This window comes from Vipera berus (assembly GCF_964194415.1).
Source record: "Vipera berus genome assembly, chromosome: 2".
Classification (NCBI taxonomy): Eukaryota; Metazoa; Chordata; class Lepidosauria; order Squamata; family Viperidae; genus Vipera; species Vipera berus.
In genome coordinates, this window is record NC_138203.1 from 80,925,554 (window position 1) to 80,938,788 (window position 13,235).

General features: G+C 41.6%; 1 protein-coding gene across 1 annotated transcript in view; it reads left to right on the forward strand.

Moving 5' to 3' along the window:
- The window catches only part of ADAMTSL1 (ADAMTS like 1), a gene marked incomplete at its 5' end in the record, with an annotated part of 247,590 nt that overhangs the window by 224,128 nt on the left and 10,227 nt on the right, over positions 1-13,235 (forward strand). Inside the window, 3 exons of the mRNA XM_081319841.1 lie at positions 2,656-2,835; positions 5,744-5,878; positions 11,032-11,232. Of these exons, the coding sequence (XP_081175967.1) occupies positions 2,656-2,835; positions 5,744-5,878; positions 11,032-11,232 (516 nt within the window). The remainder of the gene's footprint in view (positions 1-2,655; positions 2,836-5,743; positions 5,879-11,031; positions 11,233-13,235) is intronic.

Consider the following 13,235-nt stretch of genomic DNA (forward strand, 5'->3'; position numbering starts at 1 on the left):
GAAATTGTAAGCTAATATGAGAGAATGGCTCATAAGGTATTATTCCATACTGAACCCTTCTGGCTTTCGGACCTACAGAGGAGCAAGCTATAAGAGCAAAAAAAGAAAAACTGGATAGAACAAGGGTTGGAAAATAATACTTTGTACTTGATGGATAATGTAGCCCACCAAAAAGGATAATCCTTAATGACAACAAATTAGTGGATCGTTTCTACATCCCTTTTTGGTCCGGAGTACCAACTGTAACAATTTCAGGCTGCCTAGGACAGGGGTAGGCAACCTCGGCTCTTTTATGACTCATGGACTTCAACTCCCAGAATTCCTGAGTCAGCTGACTCAGGAATTCTGGGAGTTGAAGTCCATGAGTCATAAAAGAGCCGAGGTTGCCTACCTCTGGCTTAGGCCAAAAAAATTCTGTACAGAATTGCCACTGAAAAGCAACAGTGTGTTTTCTTCACTCTTGAGTCCCAGAGTTTGCAGAAATGAAATCAACAAGAAGAAGTAACTCCTTCTGCCAGAAACTGAAAACAAATATCCATACACACCTTTGTTTAGCATAAAGGAGGGAGACCACAGGAGAAGGGAATGAAAGTAAACAAGAAGAATTTTTTAATAAAAAAAATGATGGAAGCAAAAGAGTGACTGATGGTGAGGATAAGGAAAAGCACACGGGCGGAAGATAAAGTACAATCATTCATTGCAATTCCCAACCGATGCAAGGTTGCTAAATCAGATCAAAAGTCTCTCTTTGCCGTAGGCACCTGGGTAAGAGTGAAATTAGATGTCATCAGGAAGATCAGACTGGATCTCCCAACTTATTTTTTCCCCCTCTTTATATAACAACCAGTGAAGCAGAGGCTGGATTAGGGCCAAAACATTGGAGGAGAGAAATTAGATCTTCCCCTGCTAATTCCCTAGTTAAAATTGGCCCTTAAAGCTTGGCCAACCGTAGGACAAAAGAGAAAGGGTATATACTCAATAAGCTTAGTTGTGTGGAGCAACTAGTTCCAGTAATAATGATAAGAGCAATCCAGGGCTAGTTCCAAGCTGTAGGACAAGGGAGATTATGGGCAGTTCTTGATTTACAACAGTTCACTTAGTGACCATTCAAAGTTACAACGGCATTGAAAAAAGTGACATGACCGTTTTTTACACTTAACAACCATTGCGGCATCCCTGGGGCCCTGCGATCAAAATTCCGATGCTTGGCAACTGCTTCATATTTATGACGGTTGCAGTGTCCTGGGGTCGTGTCACGTGATCCCCTTTTTACGACCGTCCGACAAGCGAAGTCAATGGGAAAGCCAGATTCACTTAACCACCGTGTTACTAACTTAACAAGTGCAGTGGTTCACTCAACAGCTGTGGCAAGAAATGGTCACAAAATGGGGCAAAATTCACTACTGTTCTGCTCTTGCTTAGGAATGGAAATGTTGTGCTCAGTTGTGATTGTAAGACAAGGACTACCTGTGCACAGTCTCCCTCTGTATTCCAGCACGAGGAAGACCAGGCCAGGCACTGTCCTCTTTTGAGAGACTGTCTCCCTTCCAAGGTGATTGAACTTCTCTTGGGGCTACAAATATGGGAAAGAAGGATCAGAAAAGGCGGAGCTAGCGTGTCTTTTCTCCAGGACAGAAATAGCCTCAGAAATGGCAGCGGTACAACTAATACAGTATCTGCTGATGATTTGAGGAAGGGAAAAGGCACCGCGTTCAGGGAAACTCGCTTGTATGTTTTCCCTTTCTTTGGGAAGGTTAAATGTAACCTCTGGAATCTTTATACTTACACTTGAAATAAAGTATATCAAGTATACGCAGGGCTTTTTTCCTCATAGAACGCTCAGAACGGAGTTCCGGCACCTTTTTTGGATGGAACCTTGTAGGGTAGGCAAGGCGGGTTGTATGACATGTGTGAGTTCCGCTCCCCCTTTTTTTTAAAACTAAAAAAGCACTGAGTATACATTATACTTACTTATAAGTACGACCTCAACTTAGCCCAAAATTCCCATTGCTAAACGAGACAGTTGTTTAAGTGAGTTTTGCCCCATTTAGTGACCTTTTCTGCCACAGTTGCTGAGTGAATCATTGCAGCTCTTAAGTGAATCGTAAGCTCCTCAAACATATCTGGCTTCCCCCCATTGGCTTTGCTTGCTGGAAGCTGGCTGAGAAGGTTATAAAATGGCGATCACATGACCTGGGACAGTGCGACTGTCGTAAAGGCATGCCAGTTGCCAAGCACCTGAATTTTGGTCACGTGACCGTGGGGATGATCGTAAGTGCGGAAACCAGTCACAGATCACTTTTTCCAGTGTCATTATAACTTGACTGGGCATTACACAAATGTTGTAAGTTGAGGATCACCTGTATAAAAACCATTTAAAAAAACAACGATGAAAGAGGCTATTTGTCAATTAAATAACTTTAGAATTCAAATTTTTGTAAAGCATGGAAGACGAAAGCAACATACCTGGAACTTTCGTACGTTGAAAACATTTTTTTTAAAAAAAAAAAAATTTGCACTGTTAAACTACAACAAAAATGGAACTGTGGAACAATGTGTTGCTCTGGTACCCCACAACAATGCTTTTGCACGAGGTTCACAATGGGTATTCTTTGTGTTTCTCTCTGTCTCTCTTTCATTGTGTTCCTACATCAGGTGTGCCCGAGGCAGAACTTACCTGGTTCAGGAACAAAACCAAGCTGGTCACTGACCTTCACATCCACGATGGGTCCCTGCTGATTCAAAACGTATCTATCTCAGACCAAGGGTTGTATTCTTGCAGGGCTGCCAACATCCGCGGGGAAGTAACAGAAAGCACGCAGCTATTAGTCCTCGGTAAGTTAAAGTATGCAATCTTTATGAGAATTAATATCTTTCGTCTTTTTTTTTCCTCCAACCAAAAAGCCTGTGATCAAAGGATGTGTGGCTGTGTAGTGTAATTTAATCGGGGGAAATCAACCAGCATCAAAATACTTTAAATATATTTGTATTTAAGGTACAGATTTTCTTTTATGAAAACTGCATTATTCTGGAGAGGGGAACTGATAAATAATTGGGGCAGAAAAGGCATCAGGAGTTCATGCCTTTTGTACTGATATTTTTAACGTGAGGAGGAAAGGCGAATAGGCAATCTTGGCTCTTTTATGACTCGTGGACTTCAACTCCCAGAATTCCTGACCCAGCATGGCTCAGCTTGGAAACCTCTCCCTTTCCCCTCAGCATGGCTGGTTCAGGAATTCTGGGAGTTGAAGTCCACGAGTCATAAAAGAGCCAAGGTTGCCTACCCCTGGGTTAAGCATCAGGCTAGAAACCGGAAGACTAGGACAAAGCCAGTTGGATGGACTTGGCCCAGTCAGTCTCTCTCATCCCTAGGAAGGAGGCAATGACAAACCATTTTTTAAAAAAACTTGTTAAGAAAAGGGGGGTGGGGGGAATCTGCAGGGACATGGACAAGTCGAAGCAGTCTCTGAGAATTGAACATGATTGAATGGAAGGGGGGAAAAATCATGAGAAGAATCAAGCTTCTACAAAAAGTAATTATGTTAGGACCAGCTTCCCAACTGATAAATTAACGGGACTTTTTCACAAATGCCCTTTGATCCCATAGCAAACACTTTTCTCAGAATTGGGCCTTGACAAAATGGTAGCATTCCTCATCTTCACGTGCTCTTTATTAGTGACACCCTCCCCCTCCATTGGAAAACTGACCCGATTTTCATTTTAAATAATGCATATCATAATTTTATGCCTCGTGCTACCAGATCTGGGCTACCACAGTCTGCAAGGCTACTAGATAGTATAGGTAGTCCTCTATTTACAACAGTTCATTTAATGAACATTCAGAGTTACAGCCGCACTGAAAAAAGTAACTCATGACCGTTTTTCACACTTCTGACCGTTGTAGCGTCCCCCCATGGTCACGTGATCAAAATTCAGATGCTTGGCAACTGGGTCACGTTTATGACCGTTGCAGTGTCCCCGGGATCATGTGATCCCCTTTTGCGACCATCTGACAAGCAAAGTCAAGGGGGAAGCCAGGTTCACTTACTAACTTACCAACTGTGGTGACTCCTTTAACAACTGTGGCAAGAAAGTTTGTAAAATGGGGCAAAACTCACTTAACAACAGAAAATTGAGGCTCAGTTATGGTTGTAAGTCGAGGGCTACCCGTAGCATAGGGACTGTTTTCTGTGCCTCTGCACTGTCTTCTGATGGTCACCCAGATTTTTCCAATCCAAATGTGACAGCCATGGATGACATTCGTCTCCTGAGAGATGCACTGAAAGTTTTTGTCCTTGATTCCAATTGGACTTGTTTTAAGGGAACTGCCTAGTAAAGTTAATCTTTGGAATATTGTCGTCCTCATTTCACATGGCAATGGCTGAGAATGCTATCTTGACACTTAAACAGTCAAACCATGAAAGGCAGCCTTCCAAAATACTTTCCTGCTAGTAAATGTAATTCAACTCAGTGAGTTTTATTTTTTGAGTCCGTTTAAGACTGCATGGAAGACCAAGATGTAAAAACATTTACGGGGGCGTCAGGGAGAGGGGCTCAAGGACCGTTAATCTCTCCCACCTTCAGACCAGCCATTTCCCTCTGCTTTGCTCTGACCTGACAACTATGGGGATAAAAATTAGCTTGTCTTATGTAAGTGGTGCCACAGAAAGAAATCTCTGCTGTAAAAAAAAAAAAACAACCACCGAGGGGAAGCCGCTGATTGCTGTGAATTACAAGAGGGTATCCGTAACAAATGTCCTTGCAATATAATTCTTTTACTCTGGCCCCCCACTTAACATGAAATGTGTCGGAGGGCCAGACCTTTAAACCTGACTGAAAAAAATCTCATACACATCCCCAGCTCCCACTGACATCCCTGTAACCTGTGCTGACGACCCCTGCACTGGGTTCAGGGTTTGGGGAGGATCAGTCAACTTGGGGAGTTCTTCCGGCAGTTTTTCCAAGCGGCCGAAGGCGGATCGTGTCTCCATGGCAAGCTTCCCTCCTCAAAGAAAACACCATCCTGCTGTTTTCTGTCCCAGCGTTGTTGGAGAGGCAGCAGCTCTGATAAATCACCGAGTGACACTGTACCAATTTCACACCTTGCTGACAAATGCATAAACTCAGCCTGCCAGCTTTTTTAAAAAAATATATATATATACAACAAAAAAGGAGGGACTCGGTCACCGAAGGGTGAAGTTTACTTTGTCTTACGTTTCCCAATAGGAAACAGTTTTGAGTTTAGCTGGGTGATTTAGAAAGGCTTCGTCAGGTCCAGAGGCTGAGTGGTAATGTATTCCTGGGACTGATTTATGATACTCACTGATGGATTTCCCTGCCTAATAACATGTTTGTGCCGCTTTTCCTCCATACTGCTGGAGAAGAGAAAGACAGCAGGCTAGACTAAGCAAAAGCTACTGTAGCCTTCCCCAAATCATACATCAATACCTTGGGCAGATCTTATTTTTCAGGGTATGACTTTGGCCCTGTTTTTCATTTTTCGTTTTTTGTTTTTGTTTTTTTTGTTGACACAAGTTTTCTTAGCTCGTAGGAATCCCTCTTCCATTTCTCTCTCTTGCTTTCTTATCCACCTCTCTGGCGTGCAGTTTTTAAAAATGGGCTTTTCTCAGAATTCATTTCACCGAGATTTATCCGAACGGATTACTAAACAACTTTCGGAATTAATCTCCTGGATAGAGAGAAAGTTCCCTATTGTATCATTGTCTCTGTAATATATTCCCAGACCCACCGCAACTCCCCCATCAATTGGAAGACATGGCAGCCACTCTGGCACTCGTGGGGCCAGGCGTTCCTTCGGTGATAACCTCTCCTTCAGGAACAAGAAAAATATTGAGCCAAGGAAGCTCTGTGCTCATAGGTGAGTTCCACCCCCTGAAAAAGCTACCTGTCCTAAATCTATTCTCCACACCCCCAAGAGGTTGGAAAGAAATGGTTAGATGAGTTCATGGCCCAACAGAATTATTAATTTACATCAGCTTCATTTTCAAATACATCTAGCGGCTGGTAAGTTGTTTTTTTCTTTTTTTTTCTTTTTTCTTTTTGTTGAAGATTAAGTAGAAATCTACTCCCAAATGTACTGTAATAATGCTCTATGATTATTGCAAGGAATTTTGCCCAGAACATGTTGGCTTCTCTTTCTCTAGGTGAAAAATAATTTATTTAGGGTTCATACTTTGCAAGCTTCTGGAGGGTTGTTAAAAAAAATAAATAGCAGCTGTAGATTAATTACCTATCAAATAAAGATGCTGCAAGTAATAAGGGCTACTTCTGTTGTGCCAAAAGTATGAATCTGACTCTTTAGTCCCGAGTTGAAATATTTTCAAATTTTGCTCCGCAGAAAATTCTGGATATGTCTAATAAGTGGTCCCAAGTGTCTCCTCTCCCACATATGTTCTTAGATACCCAGGAATATGATCTTCCTGGCATACGATAATTTAACGAAATCAAGTATGTCTAAACCGATGGCTAAAACGAAAAATAAAAAAACCCAGCTGACTCCTCATTCACTTTCTAAGTTAACTATAAGAGTGTACAACAGAAGAAGGCTGAGTGAACTATAGTTCCTTGCTACTTAATACAGACTGAGAGCCAGTCCAGATTCTCTACTTATCTAGTACCTTGATTAATTGGGGTTGCAAATTACAAGATCTTTATGGCCAAGTTGTTCTCAGTTTATCAAGAGTAATGGCTATAGTGACTGAAGACATCGGCATCCGCAGGGGAGGAAAGGGGACACAAGGTTCACCCGGTTAACGTTAACTTTACTCATTTTGTGCATGTAACATAATGTTGCATGAACATAAGAGAGACAACTGGCACCACAAAGACTCACTGTGTCATTTTGGCTGAAGGAATGTCTTTGGCAAGCATGTTGACCCTTGCTAATTATGCCCACTAATCCTATATGGAAACATTCTCCTTCATTTTATGTCTTAGTTCAATTTGGTGAGGGGGGGGAAAAAGAATCCATTGAAATTTTGTTCTAAGAAGAAGAGCATTTTAGGGAAATTTACATAGATGGATTATGATGCTTTTGCACTTAATTTTTAAAGTGAACAAGGGCATGTGGGCAAATACTTTTTTCACTGAGCAGTCATTTCTTCAGTTGTCCGTAGTCTCCCAGGTTTACTACACTTTGGCTAAATCCTAAGGGTCTCTTCTGATTGGTTGGTTTCAGACAGGAAATTAGCCAATCAGGAAGGTTCATTGTGATGGAAAGATCGACTGCATCCTTTTGTGTTCTCCATCACTTTCAGCAATAAACTCAAAAACACCATTAAGAGAAATTTGAAAGGGTTGTTCAAGTGTGTTGAGAATACGGTTTAAAAATAATAATAAATCCTCTTTTTCAAAGGAAGAAATGTTTTGAGAAAGTTGCATGGTAGGTATCAGCACTATTCCAGTAGCCAAAAACCTCTCTCTCTCTCTCTCTCTCTCTCTCTCGTGTTATCATTTCTAATATACAAATCCTTTATAATCCAGCCAAGCAATAAGCTACCCTGCAGTGTTTGGAGTAAAGCAGATTTCACAAATTTCAAGAGAAATTAATCTAACGCTTAAATCAAGGACTGTAAATCTATCCATAGCAACTACTTTGTACTATTATATAACTCAAGAGAGAGGTTACATTTATACATTATCAGCTATTCATAAACAGGTGCCTGCAGCAATTCTGAAATGCTATCATTTTAATAATATTTTGTCAATCATCCATTTCAAATTTTAAAAATAATTTGATCTCCAACTCAGTAGTTAGGGGGGAAAACATAATCCTGTTACAAAATTATGGTTCATTCCCACAAGCAAAAAGAAATACTTTAATGGAAAAAGTAAGGTTATTTTCTTTCTTGTTGTTGCAATTTTATTAGAAAGAAAAGTGGACTTTTTTGTTTGTGAGTTTACTATTGAAGATATGCTGGATGGTAAATGAATGGTAGATAAGTTGACGTTGGCCATATTTCCATGAAATGACCTGTTCACCCTTTTAGTTAAAGAGAAAAATATGGTGGCAGAGGGCAGTAGAACAGGGGGGAAAAGGAGATCAGTTAAGACCCTCTTTTTTCCCAGTTCCACTTCAGGAACTTTTTACTTAGCTAAGTTAGTTCTGATATCAGAGCTTGGGCGAAGAAATAATCAGTTGACAGGAGAAGGTGTTTTAAAAATTTATTAAAATCTGATTTGCTGACCTTATTCTGCATGATTGCAGCAGTTTTTTATTCAGACATATGGAACCAGAATAAAGCAGGTTTTTTTCATTCAGAAACATTGAAGCTACAGAAGCAGACTCAGGAGGAAAAAGCAACGCTTGGGATAACTCCTTCACCAGCCTCAGACTTTTTAAATGGTTAGCTGCTATTGAGTCAAATTTGGAGAAAGGTTCTTTGTGACAGAAAGCATAATACCAGTTGAATCCTTATTATCATTAGAGGATAAACACTACTGTGAATTGCTAAAGTGGTCTACTGTTGGAATTGAGCTCTATGTTTAATAAACCTCTTCTTTTACACCTGTGTATTTTAATGATAGGGACGCGGTGGCTCAGTGGGTTAGGATGCTGAGCTTGTCGATCAGAAGGTCGGCAGTTTGGCGGGTCGAATCCCGAGTGCCGTGTAGCAGAGTGAGCGCCTGTTACTCGTCCCAGCTTCTGCCAACCTAGCAGTTCGAAAGCACGTAAAAATACAAGTAGAAAAATAGGGACCACCACGGTGGGAAGGTAACAGCGCTCCGTGGGCCTTTGGCGTCTAGTCATGCCGGCCACCTGACCACGGAGACGTCCACGGACAAGCGCTGGCTCTTCGGCTTTGAAACGGAGATGAGCACCGGCCCCCAGAGTTGGAAACGACTAGCACGCATGTGTGGGGGAACCTTTACCTTTACCTTTATTTTAATGATGGAGAGCCAGTTTGCTGTGGTGGCTAAACGCATCAGGCTGAGAGGTTGTGCGTTCTTGTCCTGTCTTAGACACAAAGCCAACTTGATGACTTTGAACCAGTTACTTAGTCATAGGCAGAACGGAATGGCAAAACACTTCCAAAAAATGTTGCTAAGGAAATTGTATGGCTTTGTCCATGCAGTCACCAGAAGTCAAAAGAAAAAAACACTTTAGTGATGCCCAGACAGTGATCCAGACTTTCAATACAAGTTGCTGTAAAAAAAATAAAAATAAAATAGCTCTGATTCATAGGTGGTATGTAATAAGAACAGTAGTGTTAGCCAGGAAAATGTGCTTTTTATGACTAGAGAAATACAGTCAGCCATAAAAAGGAAATCCTGCTGTTCCATATTTATTGTTTTCTCCCATAGTGACTTCCATATCAAGTTTGCTTAGTTCTCAAATCAGACCAGGGTCTTTTTGAATCCAAGCATACATAAGCTTTGAATCATAGAGAGCCGGTGTTTTTCTTTTATCGTATCTCATTCCCATGGACTATGGAATGAGAGTGTGAGACAACTTTCTCCGTTGATTCAGAGATTGGACAGTAAGACTACGTCTTCTTATTATGCGAGCCATTGCATTATTTAATTATAACAATTGTGTAATGATAGGAACATATTCCTTTTTGCACTTTATTGGGTAAATGCATAAAAAAATTATCCCAGAACTTGTCCATTCACTTCTGGACTCTTTACTTCTGAAGAAATAAAAGGAGAAAGTTAAATGGAAGTGCTGCTTTTCCTCCTGATATATTGCTCATCTCTTTGGAGAATCCAGATGACCGTGTAGCCGTAGCTATGAAAAGTAGAATTAAGACATGATGAAATTCGGTGGGAGTTTGTTTCATAAAATTATATAAAGTTAATTAATTATATGTAAAGCCTGAATGTGCCCATTCTGGATTTTAAAACGGCATTGTGTGCATTTCTGTGTGTGTTTTGGAGACTGGGAATGCAGACTACTTTAAAATAAATTAAGTTGTGGCTGAGGAATGTGTTTTATAAAGCAGGCACCAAAATATTACTGACTAGGAGCTCGTCTTTTTCCATTTTTCTTAATAGTTTTAAGTACTAGCTTTAACATAACTGTGATCAAACCAACTGCAATTTGCAATAGCCTACAACCAGTAGCACTCTAGGAGACTTTAAATAAGAAATTGGATGACATGATAGCAGTGTTCCAATATCTCAGGGGCTGCCACAAAAATGAGTCAGTCAATCTGTTCTCCAAAGCACCTGAAGGCAGGACAAGAAGCAACGGGTGGAAACTTACCAAAGAGAGAAGCAACTTAGAAATAAAGAGAAATTTCAACAGAACAATTCATCAATGGAATGACTTGCCTCCAGAAAATATGGGTGTTCCAACTGAAGAGATTGGATAACGGTATAGGCCAGGGGTAGGCAACCTTGGCTCTTTTATGACTCGTGGACTTCAACTCCCAGAATTCCTGAGCCAGCATGGCTCAGCTTGGAAACCTCTCTCTTTCCCCTCAGTGTGGCTGCTGGCTCAGGAATTCTGGGAGTTGAAGTCCACGAGTCATAAAAGAGACAAGGTTGCCTACCCCTGGTATAGGGTCTCTTGCTTGAGCAGGAGGTTGGAGTAGAAGACCTCTCAGGTCCCTTCCAACTCTTTTATTCTGTTCTATTTGCTTCATGAAATGTTGGTCTCAGCAGGTGCCCTGTGAGGTTGGCTCCAATGCGGTCTTTTCTTCATCATAAATTTTGTGAGCTATTTTCTGGATATGGCTGAGAAAAAAATAAATTGTTGATTTTACAAGGAGTTATCTCATTCCTTCTCAGATAGCTCTCCGTATTTGCTTAGGTAGAGCTCAGTGTTCTTCGTGAAAGAATTTTTACCATCAGTTTCAAACTAGTGTGCTTTACTTTTCTTTCCCATAAAAGTATGTAATGTCGTGATCTCAAAGCTGAAATAGGCTGGAAATAGACAAATATGCTGACTCATTGTTTCATCATCAACCTTGATTTCCCAGATGTTTGTGTTATAACAAGGAATCCGTGGTTAGCCAGTGTGTTAAGTTTTGACCTATTTTTTCTGCCTTTCTTTAAATCTTCTAGGCTGCCCAGTAAATGGTCATCCCACTCCTAACATCACTTGGTTTTTCGATGGTCATCCCTTCCATCTGCCCTATCAGGTGTTAGCATCTGGTCAGATTCTCCAGATCCTGAATGTCAGCAATGATTATCAGGGAGAAATCAGCTGCAGGGCTCAGAATGAGGCAGGCTTGCTTATTCAAAAAACATCTCTGGTCATCCAAGGTAAAACATAGTTCTAGATCAGCCTTACCCAACCAGTAATTTTTCCATGTCTGAACTTCAGTTTCTCATAGTTTCTTCGAACTATGACAACTGAAGCCAAGTAGATCTTTTGAACTAAACAGTGGAATACACAGTTTGGGGACGGGGGGTATACTCTGGTTTTCTGAATATTTGATACATCTTTGCCATTGAATGTTATCAGAGTTTCCCGTAAGCTATACAGAGGGAGTGTGAGGGAATGCTTAACACCAAACAGGCATTTATTCCAAAGAGAAAGTCATCCAACTTAGTCTGGGTGTTGCTGTAGAAATCCAAGAAATCTTATACCAAAGTAAACAGTTTCTGGACAGTAGTATATGTTCTGTTTTAGAATATTGCATATTGTCCCAGTATTAGCTCCTGCTGGACTAATTTTTCTGGATTCTTTCAGCATAAAAACAAACCCAATTGAGAAAACCTGCATAGGTTTTATGTCAGATTGCTTACCCTGAGGAGAAGAAGAAGAAGAAGAAGAAAAAGACAGCCATTTAACAGTAGTAGAATGCAGCAGACTGGCAGGGGCATTATAATAAGGCTGTAAAGGACTTGCACTAAGAGTGGGGAGACTGAGGTTCTAATCCACCTTCAACCACCGAAGATTACTGGGTGACTTTGAACAGTCACCTCTTTCTCAGTGCAACCTGCCTTGCAAAGTTACTGGGTGGTATTATTCTTTATTGACCTTTTGGGAGTATTCTTTCATTTTCTTAACGATCCAGCATAGGATCATTATGCACAGGTATAGTATAGGTGGTACCTTGCTCAATAGTAGTAACTGTGAGAGAGATCTCGGAGTCCTAGTGGACAATCACTTAAATATGAGCCAGCAGTGTGCTGCAGCTGCCAAAAAAGCCAACACAGTGATAGGCTGCATTAACAGAGGGATAGAATCAAGATCACGTGAAGTACTAATACCACTTTACAATGCCTTGGTAAGGCCACACCTGGAATACTGCATCCAGTTTTGGTCACCACGATGTAAAAAAGATGTCGAGACTCTAGAAAGCGTACAGAGAAGAGCAGCAAAGATGATTGGGGGACTGGAGGCTAAAACATATAGGGAACGGTTGCTGGAATTGGGTATGTGTAGTTTCATGAAGAGAAGGGCGAGGGGTGACATGATAGCAGTGTTCCAATATCTCAGGGGCTGCCACAAAGAAGAGGGAGCCAAGCTATTCTCTAAAGCACCTGAAGGCAGGACAAGAAGCAACGGATGGAAACTAGTCAAGGAGAGAAGCAACCTAGAACTAAGGAGAAACTTCCTGACAGTTAGAACAACTAACCAGTGGAACAACCTGCCTCCAGAAGCGGTGAATGCTCCAATACTGGAAGTTTTTAAGAAGAGACTGGCCAGCCATTTGTCTGAAATGGTATAGGGTTTCCTGCCTGAGCAGGGCGTTGGACTAGATCATGTCAAACACAAGGCCCGGGGGCCGGATCCGGCCCGCAAAGTGGTTTCATGCGGCCCGCGAAGCCATCCTGGAAACAGTGAGGGAACGGCCCCCACTGCCTTGGCCCTGGCCCAGAGACCCTCAGATCTGTCCCACTCCTGCCTAGGCCCCCATAGGCACCCTTGATGCGAACGATGTAGAGCTGGCCACGCCCACCCAGTAGGCCATACGCACTCTAGCCACACCCACCCAGTAGGCCACGTCCACCCTGGCCACGCCCACCCGGCCCCCTGAGGGCAACCACAATGCTGATGCGGCCCTCAATGAAATTGAGTTTGACACCCCTGGACTAGATGATCTCCAAGGTCACTTCCAACTTATTATTATTATTATTACTGTATGTGAGCAACAAAACGTCCTTTCTTTCATTCTTTAATTTATATGCCACCCATCTGGCCTAGAGGTGACTTTAGGCAGCTTACCGTCACAAAAGCAATAAGTTAAAACATTAAAGTGATAAATACTGTACCAACATTAAAATTGACAAGAGAGGAAAGGAAGAGAGCAAGATGC